The 16,546-nt window shown below is 40.8% G+C and overlaps 1 protein-coding gene and 1 non-coding gene across 2 annotated transcripts; both read right to left on the reverse strand.

Annotated features, from left to right (window-relative positions):
• Positions 1-1,712: 1,712 nt before the first annotated feature.
• snx22 (sorting nexin 22) lies at positions 1,713-9,108 on the reverse strand. The gene is made up of 7 exons (XM_030096389.1): positions 8,842-9,108; positions 7,946-8,029; positions 4,086-4,190; positions 3,378-3,472; positions 2,885-2,917; positions 2,278-2,345; positions 1,713-2,192 (listed from the first exon to the last, which is right to left on the reverse strand). The coding sequence occupies exons 1-7, from the start codon at positions 8,902-8,904 to the stop codon at positions 2,089-2,091; spliced, it is 552 nt and encodes a 183-aa protein (XP_029952249.1). The 5' UTR covers positions 8,905-9,108; the 3' UTR covers positions 1,713-2,088.
• A 3,166-nt stretch (positions 9,109-12,274) lies between these two features.
• On the reverse strand, positions 12,275-12,356 carry trnas-cga (transfer RNA serine (anticodon CGA)). The gene has a single exon. It is a non-coding gene; the product is annotated as a tRNA-Ser (tRNA).
• Between the last annotated feature and the right edge of the window lie 4,190 nt (positions 12,357-16,546).

Below are 16,546 nucleotides of genomic sequence, written 5' to 3' on the forward strand. Positions count from 1 at the left end.
GTACATGATGTTTTGGACATAGTGTCAAATTCAGTCCATTAAAATGTCAGCATAAATTATTTTTAACAACTCAAGATATTTTCAATTTCTTGGCGCAAATAAGTACACTACAAACATGCTGATTTGATTTAATATCCTTCAAACAAACCTCCGCCACTCACTTACTATATGTAGTGCAGGGTTACGGGGTGCAGGAGTCCCAAACAACAAGAGAGAAAATGAAGTCAGACAGACACTCACAGCTAGGAGAAATTTATAATCACCAAACAGAATGGAATTAAGTCAGGAGTGCATGGAGACAGCATGAAAAGGCCCCTCAGAAAGGCCTGGCCTGGACTCTAACCCACAACCATGTTGCTGTGAGGAAAGAGTACAAACCACAACACCAATATTGCAACCCTCATGAAAGACAAAGAGGTTTTTTTTTTCAGAAAGAAACAGTAAAATTAAATGACAGGTAGTTAACCTTATTGCAGTTCTGTCAAACCTCAAACAGTGATAACTATAAATCTATGTGTGATCAATTCTCATGAGATTCTAGTGTGAGCATAATGGGTTTTATTTTATTCATGAATTTACTGATGCACCTCCTTTGAAAAGTATTTGGCTTTAGTTAGCATAGAAAGATCTTTTTGACGCTATTCTTCCAGGTGGATGGGAGAAACCTGCAGATGAGCAGTGCTGTGGAACTGTTTCAGACCACACGGTGGTGCAGTGGTCAGCAGGATCATCCCTGAATCAAGCCCAGACTTGAGGAGTTGTCATGTTCTCCCTGTGCATGGATGAGTTTTGTTTCCTGTCATGGACTGTAGATCTGTCCAGGGTGCATCCAGCTTTAATCCTCAGATGGACTGAATCAGTGGATGAAACTAGTTTGTCTAAACGGAAATCAGCTCTTCATCACTGACATTAGTTTAACATGAAAATGTAGAGAGAACTGTCAGAGGTGAAGATTTCAACACAAAGTGTCATATTGATGGCATTGTACAGTGAAAAAATTTAGTGCATTGCTTCTGCATATTTTTGTTCCTTTACATACACTTCAAGACAATATGACACTCTTTTCACTCATAAAGCAACACGAAATAATCCATCATCTTATAATGATGTAAAAAGCAAATGGAGATAACTATCCAATCAAATATTTTTGGAGGAATGAGCCTCGCTGATAACGCCACACATGTTGATCTGCTGTTTGTGCTTCATCATCAGTTTAATCAAGGAACTCATACTTAAGCAGTTGAAACGGCTGCTATAAAATCCTCCTACTCTCTCTGTGTGTTCAAGGTTTTCTTTTTCATGCAGTGCAAATCAGAAATGAACTCTTTGACCTCCTGGAGGGAGAAGTTTGAAGAGGAGCTCAAGAATTTAACCGAAGTGAATCAAGCATGAAGCAATCCCACTGCAGCAAACGCAAACTCTTCTTTTTAGTCTTTTCTCCCAAAGAGGAGCGAGCGAGCGTGTCCTGGCTCGAGTGCTTGTTTCTGCACGTCAGGTATTTCTCTCCCAGTCGACAGAAGGCGTGGCTGAAACTGAACCTGGAAGTTACACGACACACGCACATATGCAGTGCAGACTGTTCTCTATGATTAAATATCGTGCACAGCGTTCAGGAGGAACCTTCGAGTTAATAGGAATCCAGATTTTACAGGTTTTACTAAAAACCAACACGTCAACTCATGCTTTATTCTTTATTAGAATTTGTCATAAAACTGGATATTAAAGTACAAGTATACAAAAATGTGTTGCTTTAAAAAATGCTACATATTTACATGACTTTCAAGTTAAAATGGTAGAAATTGTACACTCATGCTTAATGTAATGACCTGAGAACTATTTAACCCAAAAAACTGACAACTGTAATCTATAAAAACAATGAAAACAACAAACAAAGACACTTTATAGCTTGAAAAATGTGATAATGTCAGTTAAAGTTTTGCTTTAGAGGTGATTCCCACGTCTGAAGCTCAAGAGTCAGATCTTGGTAAAAATCTAATTGTCTTTAAGATGAGCGGCGTGCTGCTGGGTTCCTCCCCCGCAGGGCTCAGGCACGTCAGCCAGCGGCGTTCGGGGATCCTTCAGACTGTTTCAGGCCTCTGCAGGAGGAACTGGCCTCGGAGCGGAGAAGCTGACCTGGACGTCCCGCGTGTAGAAACCCTGCAGAACCCCGTCAGCGACGACGTCCGGGAGACCTGCAAGACGCAGCTCAGGGTTTAATCCTCCTCGTCGTGTGATTGCACTTCGTAAGGTCATCTGTAAGAAGATGTCCTCTCCTACCTGACGTGCGGCCGGAGCGATACGGGTCGTGGAAGAATCCCATCACTCGCTGATGTGGCGCCTGATAGCTGACAGAGGAAAGGGATAAATTAATGAGCTGTGCTTTTTTTTAAACTCCATTTTCACAACGCTTCGAGTGAAAACGCATCATTTTTGTGTTTCCATTTCAGACAAGTTTCCTCATTTACACAATAACAGTTTTTGTATTTATGATGCAGTGGAGTCAGTGTGCCATAAAGCAGATAATATGACGATCATTGTTCAGCAGCAGTGTGAATGTAAACCTTTCTCTACTCCTAATGTAGGTCCACACTTAGTGTGTTGATGTAGGTTGTTTTACAATAAAAACCCTGTTTAGGCTTGAATTTTCAAATAAGTGTCAGATATTACACCCGTCTGCAGCATCCCGTAAACTAAAGCAGTGTATTTATGATCCATGATATAAAATACCAAAGCCTTTGACGTGTTAAAGTGATAATATAAGTAAATAAGTACAGCTGAATGCAGAGTCTGTACATCTGGTCAGAGCTGGTCATTTGTGGATGCAACCTCACTCATTTTTACACAAGACTGCACACACATTAAAAAATCCAAATGAAAATCTTACATGTAATCCTGGCTGTCCAGGTCATCAAGAGATCTGAAATTAGAGCACATATCCATTAGACCATCTGTTGCAAGTGGAGATGTGCTAAAATCCAAAATAAACAACAAAAACCATCAGTATAACAACACTTACATGCTGCATAAAAGGATATTTTGAATCACAAGCTATTAACTTGCTCAAGAAAAGTTTTGTATTTATTTCCTAGTATTTTCTCTGCAGCTTTTAGGCGTGCACATTTTCACCGACCACCCTCACAGCGTGCCGCTCTGCTACTCTCACTACAACAGTCAATTAATCAGCCGGACGAGTCACTTTATGACAGAATTCCACTCAATGTCCTCATGCTAACTTTCACAGAGCTGCTGCTCCTCACTGCTGTTCCTCAAGTTTTATCATGCTGCTGCATTGCCCCCAATCCCAGAATAGAAACTCTGAATTTAGCCCCACATCCCCGGCTGCAGAGCGGAGCGTGAGACACGGCTGCAGGACTCACTCCACGCTGCCGACCTTGTTCCCCGTGTGGAAGTGTTTGAGGTGGAGGAAGTCCAGCAGCACCTGCGGCACATCCTCATTCTGATAGATGATCTCCTGCAGAAACACCACCAGAGCTACGCACATCAGGCTTTTACAATTTGTTTCATGTCTGGAGATCAAGCTGGCTGGTTTTCCTGGGGAACCACGACCCAGGAGAGGAGAGATCCTGCAAACTCATCTTGATTTGATCTGAAGAAGTGCTGCGATCTCCATAGCAGAACAAACATATAACAAATATAAAAAAGAAGATTTTTCACCAAACATTACAGCAAGGATGTCAACCTCATTTTACATGCAGATCAATTCCATCCTGAGAGGGTCAGACCGTTGCGCCTTTAAATTTAAACTGTAAAGGTTTTTATTGTTGTGATGCAGAGTATATGTAATGAAAAGGTCTTTATTAAGTTATTCAGACCAGTGTTTCAAGTGAAAACACATTGTTTTGTGAACCACCATTTTATTCCAGTAAAGATGAACTGGTTCAGATAGTCATTGTAGAGGAAAATAAAATCAGATTGACACTTTTTTCAACATTTCAGTGTTTGTGGAAGTTCAGTTTTGCACAGAGACTCTACAGTCTTGATACAGGGTTCCTGCTAAAGATTCATGGGTAAATAAAACAAATAGGATCATGAATGATTATTTTTCAGAGATTTGTGGGTGTTACCTGGAGGTAATCCTCCAGCTCCTGCCTCCTCTGCTCCAGGGGTTTGGTCCTCAGGTGGGGGTTTCTTTTACTCGGGAAATCCGGAGTCTGGATGATTTTCCTGAGCTGTGGGCGAGACACATCACAGCAGAAACAGACGGTGTTAAAGTTAAACCCCGTATTTAAAAGAGTCTTTCAGCCTGAATGGATTTTCGAGAATATGCCTCAACGTGCTTCAGTTCTGAAGCAGAGGGAAACAGCCTCACATCAGCCTAACAGTGACATTAACACTTTTGGCCCAGGTTACTTCATGCGGTTACTTTCTTGATGAAACCAACCATTAAAGTCAATTAAAGCTACAGAACACATTTCTCTGAGGGACATCAGGCCCCACACGATGATCACAAAAGCTTTCTGAAGACATTCAGTGACAATTTTAGACTATCATTAGATATTTTTTAACTCTAATTTGTGAAACACAGTGCTATTTTTGCCAGTTTTACACTTTATAGCAGGTTTTCACAACAAATAACCAACATTCCGGTGAATATTTTACGATGGAATCACAAACTCACAAATTTAAAAACAAAAAACTTAGATCCCGATCATCCTGATATATTTTTTTAACAGAAATTATTCATAATCAAATGTTTCAATGAGTGGGGCACAGAAACAGCTGGTGTGTATTGTGAAGCTTTGCTTTTGTGTCTTTTAGTCACTGCTAATCATTCTCATTTTCACTTGTTCATGTTGTTTAAAAACATGGCACCTTTGCTGAGAACAGCAACAGATTTTAACTGTTTGCACATAATTTCTGTAGGTAATATGTATCTGAAACTTACAATTTTTTGTTAAATTGCTAACATGAATAACCTAAACCAGCATGTAATACGGCTGAAAAGTCATTACAGTGAGCTTTAAACATAAGCAGAAGTCTTCTTTCATCTTATAAAGCAGCAGAGATGTTCTTACTGTTTCCCATCAGTGAGGCGATGTTGCGTTTTCCTTCCAGTAGATGGAGCCTGAGTCACTTTTTTATCATGCTGTAAAGTTTGTCCCTGATCACTCTGGGTTTCAACAACCACCTACTTTTGAGGCTCAAATAATTAAACTAATTTGTAATTTGCAGAATGATTCTTATCCAAACAAGTTGTTATATGACTGATCTGTGAATGTAAGTTTTAAGTAAGGTGTGTTTGTCTGAATAACACCACTCAGGATCATTTAAAAAAGGCTAACTAATATTTGTTTACTTAAATCATAAAATCATTTTCCATCCTTTCACAGTCAGTTGCATCTCTATGGAGTTCATTTTCATTTTCAGTGACTATTATTAATTTGCCTGTGTTTCTGCTCTCTTTTCAATGTATCATTCTTCCAGAGACAATCTCACTTAATTTTGGGCACTTGTATTGATGCTTAGCAGAGTTGGTGAATGCACTCATATTCTTCATTATAGCAGAAGTACACAAACTTTTATATAAAAGCAACTTTCTTAGACCAGACCACGTTAACACAACGTTTCAGAAAAGTTTCACTTTTGCACTGCAACTTTTTGACAGAGATGTCTGCCAGTTGAAAACTAAGGAGTTTTTATATCAAGCCACTCGTGGATGCTGTTGTTTGTTTCTGTAATCAAGAAACACAAGCAGAGAATAATGATAAAGTAAGAAAAGGTTCTGGAACAAAAACAGTCAGTAACCTAATCGACACAACATACAGACTCAGAGTCAGAGACAGCGAGAAAAAGAAGCATTTCAGGTGATTTCTCCAGAGAATTATCACTTATAAAACATATTACAGTGTGTGTTACATGTAATTATATGAATTACAGTGAAATTACATGCACGCTATGGTGTAATTACATGCGTGTTACAGTGTAATTACATGCATGCTATGGTGTAATTACATGCATTACAGTTGAATTACATGCATTTAACAGTGTAATTACATACATTACAGTCAAATTACATCGTATTGCGGTGTAATTACATGTGTGTTCCGGTGTAATTACATGCATTAAAATGTAATAACATGCGCGTAATGTGTAATTACATGCATTACGGTGGAATTACATGTGTGTTACAGCGTAATTACATATGTTAGAGTGGAATTACATGTGTGTTACGTTGTAATTATATGTTTTACAGTGTAAATACATGTGCATTACAGTGTAATTACATGTGTGTTACAGTGTAATTACATGCACGTTACGGTGTAATTGCATGCGTGTTGCGGTGTAATTACATGCATGTTACAGTGTAATTGCATGCGTGTTGCGGTGTAATTACATGCATGTTACGGTGTAATTGCATGCGTTACGGTGTAATTATATGCGTGTTACGGTGTAATTACATACATTAGTCAAATTACATCGTATTGCGGTGTAATTACGTGTGTTACAATGTAATTACATGCATTACGGTAATTACATGCATGTAACAGCGTAATTACATGTGTTAGAGTGGAATTACATGCGTGTTATGTTGTAATTATGTTTTACAGTGTAAATACATGAGCGTTACAGTGTAATTACATGCATGTTACGTGTAATTAAATGCATTAAAATGTAATAACATGCGCGTTACATGTAATTACATGCATTACAGTGGAATTACATACTTGTTACGGTGTAATTACATGCATTACAGTGTCGTTTTATGCATTTTACAGCGTAATTAAATGCGTTAGAGTGAATTACATGCGTGTTACATTGCAATTACATGTTTTACAGTGTAAATACAAGCATGTTACAGTGTAATTACATGCGTGTTATGATGTAATTACATGTGTGTTATGATGTAATTATATGCATTACAATGTAATTACATGTGTGTTACGTTGTAATTACATGCATAACAGTGGAATTACGCGCGTCACGTGTAAGTTCAGTTGTTACAGTGTAATTACATGCGAGTTATGGTGTAATTACATGCGTGTTACACTGTTTTACAATATAATTACATGCATGTTACACTTTGTTGCAATGGAACTACATGTGTAATTTACATGTTTATAACAGAGGTGAGGATTCATGTTTAGTGAAAGAGGAGTATAGATGTGACTTTTGGCGATAGAGAAGTACAGAAGGAGGTGGCTGTGGAGATGCCATATGACTGAGTGCCCAGAGAGGAAGTGTGTATTGACCGAGTCACGGGTGACTGAAGTACAGTCATAACACACGGATCCACATTTTATTATCCTGCAGCCTCAGTCCACAATGGATTCAATTCATTTGAGGCCTTGAAAATGATTAACGCACTAAAGTATAGAAATGACAAAGCCAAGCATTGAAAACCAAAATCTTGATTCTACTGATCAGCACCTGATCAGTTCACAGCTCCTCTGCAGTCATGTGAGGTCAATTCATTGGTATAGAAAATGAATCCATGTCTCTTAAAGCCCGTCACACCCAGTGCTGCTGGTTTCCTCTACAGACAGTCCTGTGTCCAACATGGAGCCAGCGGGTCAGGCTTCATCAGGCCTCTACCCTTTGACCTTTCTGGCATGGGTGACCCTACCAGGAGACAAACCTCCCGTTAGCATAGCTCCAAAGGTCACTGAGACGCACCAGCCCCCCGACCACTGCAAGATGGCCATCTTTTGGTGAAACCAAAGAACTATCTGCACGTCAGGGGTGTACTGAGGTTTTTTGGTGGGTAAAAAACTTTTTTGAAGAGCATGAGGATACAGGAGCCATGTGACAACTAACTTCTATGGAGCCACCTGAAAACGATGTCCTCCATCCCCCCGATGTCCACCAGCCGTGCCGGGCTTGTAGCATCGCACTCAGATTTAACTCGGTGCAGTCTTGGTCCTGATACTGGTATCGGTGCGTCTCTTCACCAGATGATTAGATGTCTGCAGGTTCAGTTACGCACCTTTCTGTGGAGACTCTGGAATTCGCTATTTCTTCTGAGCACAAAGTGTTTCCTCTCATTAAACAGCACTTCCACCCTGAAAAGCTGCAGGGAAAACAAAGGAAAAGACTTAAAATATGTTGCAAATGAGCAAATTTAACTAGAATAGAAATGTGGGGCTGAATAGACAAGAAAAGACTGATACTGCCGGGTATGATCTGCCCAGTTATAGTATTGTTAAGTATTGCCAACTGCTCAAAAACAAGTGATTCTAGTGATTTCATCTTAATTTCTGACTTTTTCAGATAATTTTGACATTTTAAAACAGAATAGAATAGAAATGCTTTATACATCCCAGAAGGAAACTCTTTTAAGCACAGGTTCACAAAGAGGACAGCTGAATATGAAATAATGCAGGACAAAAATCGAACAGGTAATTTTAAATATTAACATTTAACGGTGACTAGTATAAGCACAGAAAGGATGAAAACAAAACACAACGAACAGTTTATGGAGGGACGTTTTAGCCAATTTATTATCATTATTATATATAATTATATATCATTAGTTTTGCTTGTTTTTAACATTTTTAAGAATTGTTTTATTGTGCCTTTTAAAAAAATAATTAAAGTGGAAAAAAAAACTTTCGGAAAGACAAAACATTGTGATGTTCCGCTGGCTGCAGACCGTGGAGTGGAGGTTTGCAGAGTTTGGGACTCGCGCTGGTTTCTGGCCGTCGGAGCGGCGGAGTGTCGGTAAAGCGCGGAGGATCCGGTCGGTTCACTTTCACTCCGCGCGCCGCAGGTAAACCGACACACCTGACCGGACACGTTGCAGAGGTGATCGCGAGCGAATCAGGTGACGTGTGAGAGTGTCCGGTCGCTTCAGAGAGGAGAATAAAACAGAGGCGTCCTCACCTTTTTGGTTTTCCCAGAGTCCTCCACTTCCCGCTCCGTGGACGGGATCGACACCTCAATCATGATCGCTCTCCTCTCTGGCTGCTCCTGTCGTTTACACACTCATCTCACACGCGATCTCTCTTTCTGTCTCTCTCACACACACACTCCCGGTTTCTGTGCGCCGAAAAGCTGAAAACAACACGAGCTGTGCGCGCTTCCTTGTGCGCTCCGCCGCGCGCTCCACCTCCGCGCTAATTGGACGCTTGGATCGTTTGAGCCTCTTCAAAAGGTGCAGTTCAGCGTTTAAAGGTGCAGCTCGACGTTTTCAGGTGTAGTTCAGCGTTTAAACGTGCGGAGACACTGGGTGGATGGAAGTGTCTGCTGCAGACTGGACCCGGTAATCTGATCCATCAATCAGATTAACACATTCTGGTTAGTTTTAACACGAGAGCCCGAGATTCCAGGTGCAGAAACACTGATGTTTCCCTTTAAAAATTTGACTCCCATAAACGCAGGCCTGCAACCTGCAGCTCTGGAGCCACAAGTGACTCTGCAGCTCCACGAGGCTTTCAGAAGACATCATAGAAGTAAAAACACATGTTTATTTACACCTGATTTGCTTTCCATCCTGATTTTCAAATTAAATTAAATTGAATTAAATTAAATTAACTCAAATCCAGGATAAAAGCAGAAGTCTGTTCAGTAAGTTCAGTAACGTGTTCATAAGAGTCACAAAGATTAAAAGAAACATGGCAACCCTCTTGAGCCCAGCTCACCTAGTTTCAAAGGCAAGATGATGGATTTGTAAAATAAGACACACACACACTCGATTGAGTGTGTGTGTCTTGGGTTACCAAGATAACCCAGTATTTTTTAGTGTGTACAGTACCATTAATGCATTGAATCTGCGGCAATTGTTAAGAAGTCTTTAGAATTTAGAATTAGAAAGACCATATTGACTTTCCAAGAACTAATTATGATAATTTATAATAAAATCACAGATGTATTTTTCATTTGATAAATTAAGGATGCACAAAATAAATACTGTTGAGAATGTGCAGTAAGAAAAAGAACGGCCAATTCACGTCTTAAAAATGGTCAAAGAGGCTGAGTTTTAGCCTGACAACCTTCACAGAACACTTTCAAATCCAGGTTCACTTCCACTTACCAAGCTGGAAGCACACAGTAAATAAGGGATGTAAACTCAGAGCAGTCAGCACGCAGCTCTGCTCACATCCTCAGATCACCGAGGACGCGTTTCACTCTATCAGACAGGAAAACGCCAGAAACACACTCCTCCACTGACTCTGTGTTTTCCATTATCTGACTCACTCTACTCTCCTGTTTTCCAGCACACAAAGACACTTTTTCAGGATTTTATCTGACCTGGAGTCACATGCCCCGTGTCTGACCCGCCGTCATGCGAGTTCTATCTTCCCCTTCCTGCTGTCCTGTCGCTCTCTGTGCTTAATGTGAGCATGAGGAAGAGCTGAGGGCAGCAGAGCTGCACCGGGACATGCGACCTTCTGGAGTCACAGATCGCAGCAGGGTAAAAATATATCAGCGATTTGCCGGCCTGTTGCGTCACCAGTGTTTTACTATGGCTCATGTGAGTCTTTGTCTGAAGTCAGCAGATACCGTCAGCACACATTAACAAACAGGAAGCCGGTGTCGGCTTCGTGTCTCCAGTAGCAGGACTCTGTTGAGCTAAAACCTCAGAGAATGGTTTATAGCCATACAGAAAGATTTCAGACGACTATAAATCATTTTTATTCAGCTTTCCTGAATGGTTTCGCTGCATTGTGGGAGTCAGTGAGTTGTTGTGTTGTAGTGGTGTCGTGTTGAATGGAACAATGTGGGGAAATAAAATCTTCTCTTTACAGTAACAGGAGGAGAGACACACCAGGTGTGTAAAACTCATTTCAGTTCAGCAGGGCCAGACTAAAGCCTCTTGTGGGCTGGTTTTGGCCCACGGGCCTTATTTTTGACACCCCTGCTTTAAACAATTTTAAGATTGCTCCATTTTTGCCCATTTGGAACATGAACCAACCCTGTGATTGTTGTGAACTGGTTGGATTGCTGTAAGGAAGCAACAAGTTTCACACACATGCCGCGGCATTCGCCTCTTCCTCTTTTGCAACAGTTTGAGCTGGAATGTGAAGGAGGTGAGTCCGTGAAAGAAGGCACTGTCACCCAGGGTAAGCGTGTTAGCTGACGTTCCTGAGCGCTGAGCGTCACATTCTGGCAGCCGTTTACCACTGTGGCTCGATCACACAGCTCCTCACACTCCATACACGCCCAAGAAAAACACCATCGTACAACACCGGAGGTCACAGTGAAGGAGAAAACAGATTCTCGTGGACATTTGTGTGAGAATTTATTTACGGTATATTAGATGGGAAAAGTGGAAAGCCAACTACAAAACACACATTTTATGATTCATGACAAAAAAATGTGTCCTTGAGGGAAAAATTTCTCACTGTGTTTTTGAAAGAGATTATAAACTTTCATTCATGCTGAGAATTTGAAGAGTTGTATCCAACAGAGGCTGCAAAACAGGCCCAGGATATTTCTATTATCAGTATTATTATTTCTATTTTTAATATGCTGTCCGAATTCTTCAAGGTTTATTAGATTTCTAAAGTTCAAAGCATCAATTAGTGGGAGAGAGGGGTGATTTCTGAAGGTAAAAGAATGCAAATGAAAAATGCATCAGTATTAATGTGAATATATGAAAGGTTTAAAGGAGAAGTTCCACTTCTTGTTACCAAAAACTGACACAAAAGACCATCCATCATGCTGAAATGAGATGAAACAAACAACATGACTGACAATTAAAACCTGAGCGAGATAGATGTTCAGAACCGCTGAAAAAAGTGATTTTCACTGCAGCTGATAGTTTAACTTCTGTCGACAGAAGAGATTATCTGAACAGACTTTTCATTTAGAAACTGTACAAAGCAAATAAGCTTTCTTGCATGGTTCAGGCATGGGGTGTGAAATATCCAGCCCGTGGGCCAAAACTGGCCCACAAGAGGCTCCACTCCGGCCCGCTGAACCACCATGAACATATATGGGGCGAATTGACCTTGAACCAGGTGTGTAAGTGTTCTTCACATTTATGAATTCAAAAACCCACACATGTTGAGGGTCCCAGTGTGTGTTTTTGGAGCCAACACACACCAGCATAGAGAGAACATGCAAACCCAACACAGAGAGGCCTGGAGTCAAACTGGGACAGGGTTGCGCTAAACACTTCACCATGACGAGAGAAAGTCAGCTTTATCTATTTAGAAATTCTGAATTGAAGCAGTGAATGAGTCCTCTTGGTTTATACTGGAGAGTTGTTTTGAGCAGAACCAACATGTGAAGCGAAGGGAGTCTCTGAATCTTCCATTTACGTCTCATGCTGACAGCTCACACTTCTTATTTATCTTATAAAACACTCTGACGTTGTTGGCAGGATTCGAACCTGCGAGGGGAAACCCCAATGGATTTCGAGTCCATCGCCTTAACCACTCGGCCACAACAACCCTGCCTCCTGTAATGATCGACATGTATTGATCCAGAATAGGCCGAATACTTCATGTACATTAAACTTCCTTTGATTAAGTGATCCAGATAATGAAGTAATTACATTTCAGATGATGCTCTGATGAGAAAACATGCTGTAGATCAATATATCCCTTTAGTGCTCCATGCAGAGGAATCAAAGACAAACCAGAGAGTGCTGAGTAAATGAAATAATAAAAAATATCCATTCTAAACAGGTGGGAGCAGAAACAAAGGCTGTCATGAGATTATATTCTGGAGACATAAGTTTTGAGACTCAATGTATTTATTTATTCCAGCATCAGATTACTTGGTGTTTTAAAGGATCATTACTCCTATTTCTCCACTAGGTGGCAGTAGATACAAAACTGTCAGTGTGATTAATCCTTTCATAGTGCCAACATTCAGTCATATTCAAAGCCGGTTTTATCATCATTCAGCAAAGTAAAAACAAGTAATTACAAGAGTTTATATTTTGTAGTATTACTGCTGAGTCATCACTTTGAGAGGACTCACAAATACAACACAAAAACTGACTTTGTAGTTTGTAAATAATCCACATTTCAAACTGTATTGTTATAGATCCGAAGCTTGTTGCATATAGTGTTTGGCCCTTTCACCATAAACCTATTACAAAAAAAAAAAAAACACCAGAGAGATACACATCATTAAATGATTAAATATTTCACGTGAACTTTGCTGAACCCTCGGCTGCATGGCAGAGCAGTGGTTAGCACTCAGACAATCTATCGCTCTCCTCTCCAGTGAAGTGGACTTCTAGATCTTCTAGAACTGTTAAGCTTTAGAGCAGCAGTTCTAATAATCGTGAGAAATTCTGAGAAGAGAAAACAAAAGACTGAACAGCATAAATGCATAAATTTTTAGTGTTTCAGTTTGATTAATCCATTCAGCATCTGCTGTAGGATGAATGATAAAGCTGGGAGGCTGCTGCTGCTGCTCACTGACCTATGCTGGCCTGCATATATATTTAAAAAATAATCCGCATATTATGTTGTAAAATGACAAAAAAAAAAAGTCCCAAAAATGTTGACATTAAAAGATGGTATTTAATGGGTTAAAAAAGCTGTCAGTTTATGGAGTGTCATGACTTTTTCCCCTTGCTTTCTTGTTATGCTTTCATTATGTTGTGAATAGATTGAGATAACATGGGAATTCAGTGTTGAGGTGAGGTGAATGATTCAGATCCCTGGACTGTGTTCAGATTGAGGGACTTGTTTGATTATGGTCATGTGTGAAGAAAATAAAAGCATCCTTTATCCCAGGTCAAGCTGAATGAGACTCAAACCCCCCAAAACTTGAAGATGTTGATGAGGACGATGGTGAATATGAGCTATAAACCACTGTGCAGCCCAAACGCCAACCACTGCTGGAAAAACATGAATGCCATGCAGAAGAGCAGAAAAGCTGTAATACCAGGGAAATTCAGCACTGATGATGCTGGTTTCAAAAACAGGCTGGGTCTCATTGGAACATTCAACAATGCATATTTTCAGCGTGCAAATAAACATATAAAGCGATTGGTTTCAGAACATGTTCTGGTCTCTATCATGAGTTTCTTCAACCATGTCGGCTTGACCAGAGTCTGATTTTCATGTAAATACACTGGACATTTAAAAATGTGCTGCAAAAATAATGATTATACAAATATTTCATAAATAGCTACATAACTACTGTAAATTTGCAATTTAAAGATTCACACACACACAAAAAAAGAAAATTAAATTCTCCTCCAAAACAGGGCTGTGATGTTATGTCCAATATGGTGATCATGCAGAGTTTGAATTACTGGAAAATTCAACAAACAGAAAAATATAAACCCCCGCTAAATTAGGAACTAAAAATGTTTCATATCTGAAGTGCATGGAGGAAAAAGACCCTTTAAACCTTGCGCTGTAGTAGAGGGCCCTGACAGATAAACCCAATCATATTTTTCACTTAATCTTGTATCTATTTGTTTGAGTCTGTTCCTACCCTATCTTTTCATCTTTCATTTGGTCTGTATCTTGTATTTTGTGATACTTGTCTATTGCCCGACAGAAAATGTAAAATAATGTGACTATTTCGTATATATTCTTTAAATTGCTGCTTTGCACAATTAAAAAAAAAAGAAAAGAAGAGATGCATAATATGCTGTCCTATATGATGCCCGGTCCAATATGGCGGCTTAAATTATGAGTCAACAACCACATAAAGGCGTCTGACGGCAATCTGCGCATCACGTCACGTGACCGCGCCGTCACCATGTTGCCCTGCTCTTCCTCCTCCTCCTCCTCCTCCTTTTCCCGGGATGCGCGGCGCCTTTAAGAGCCTTATATCCCGCTGCCCGCTGCACTGAACCTCCATCGCTGCTCCGCCACGGCCATGTCCGCCAGCTCCGCGTTCAACGACGAGAAGGGGGGCTCGTCCTCCGTGGGGGAGCCCGAGTATGGGCACGACCCGGCCAGCGGGGGGATCTTCTCCTCCGACTACAAAAGGTAGGGAGCTCCCTCCTCCTCCTGCTCCGGTCTGTTCGTCATGGTGGAGGTGGAGGTGGAGGTGGTGGTGAGGGGATGCCGGGGCAGCTTATGGCGGGGGAGGTGCGGCTGGTTGTCTGACACGAGCTAAACAAAGTGCCGGAGAGCCGGTAGTAAAGATCCAGGCTGGGCTGAGTTTGTTTCGGGCCGTGATGGGCTGGAGGAGGCCCGCCGATCATGTCTGGCTGTGATTTGTCCTCTCTGTGCGGCCCTCTGCTGGCTTCCGGTGGCGTGTGTGCGTGTGTGTTTGTGTGTGTTTGTGTGTGTCCACCCCCCTCACTGCAGTGGAGAATGTGTGTGCGACCCCCCCTTCAGGTGTGTTGGTGGGTTTTAGCGGGTTTCAGGGTGCTTCCACCCGCCTGTGTTCGGGGGGGGGGGACGCCAGGCCTCGGCTCCGGCATTTCAGCACCACCCCTGCTGGACAGCGACACTCAAACACGCACACACTCATACAGAGATCATCATTATGGGTTAGTTACCAGAAAGTTCTTTTTTTTAAAAAAAAAAAAAAAAAAAAGCAGCTGTGTTGTTGATTTCATACTCACTGTAGATAGAAAAGTAACTTGTGAGTATTTAAGTAACATGTACTCTTCACAGACAGGATCTGAACCCACGTTCTGCTCGCTCACCCTGACAGCCTGGCTTTGAGGCTTTAGTTTGATATTATTCAGATTTATGCAGATGGCTGATGTCTCAGCTTGGGGCTCAGTGCTGTTTTGGTGCTGCTACTTTTAAGAAATTAGTTTTTTAAAAAATCAGTGTGTTCTCTGAAGTTTTTACAATTTTCCTTTGTTGGACCTTATTTTTGGCACCTGCCTAATAATCAAGAGTCAAGAGGGCTTCACATGTTCGAGCCTTGTATGGTATTTTTCATTAGGAATGTTCACTGCTCACAGGATTTATTTGTGCAGAAAGATAAACATTCCTAGTGCATTTCCCCTTTTTCCATAATTTTAGTATTGTAAATGCAGTATTACTTTTTTATTTCATTACGATCGCCACCATTGTTTTAATATACTGTTAATATAGTGATGTATGAAAAGAAATATTTTTAGAAAGCTTTTTTTAAATGAGTTATTTTCATTGAATTTTGAACAGACATTGTTTCTCAACATTTCCATTTTCCATGAATAATAAGTGCGTGGGTTCTCTCCGGGTACTCCGGCTTCCCCCCACGGTCCAAAAACATGCATGTCAGGTTAACTGGTCACCCTGAATTGTCCCTAAGTATGAATGTGTGAGTGAATGTGTGGTTGTATGTCTGTATATATGTCAGCCCTGCGACAGACTGGCGACCTGTCCAGGGCATACCCCGCCTTCGCCCACAGCGGCTGGAATCGGCTCCAGCCCGAAAGGGAAGAAGCGGTAGAAAATGAATGAATGAATGAATGAATGAATAATATTTTCTAAGTGTACTTTTTTCTGTATTTTTTTTCCAGTATTATTAATATAATACACTCAGCAACTCTGCAAAGGATGAAGCAGTCTAGAAGGTGGCTGGATGGATTTGTATAGTCACTTTTATTGGGTACAAATCTATTCAGAGGGAATAAAATAAAAGAAGAGTTTGGTTTATTGGACTAAAATGCACGTGCTGGTGCGATATTAGTGCAATACTAAACCAAACTACACCAAAT

This window comes from Salarias fasciatus, chromosome 7, assembly GCF_902148845.1.
Source record: "Salarias fasciatus chromosome 7, fSalaFa1.1, whole genome shotgun sequence".
Lineage (NCBI taxonomy): Eukaryota > Metazoa > Chordata > Actinopteri > Blenniiformes > Blenniidae > Salarias > Salarias fasciatus.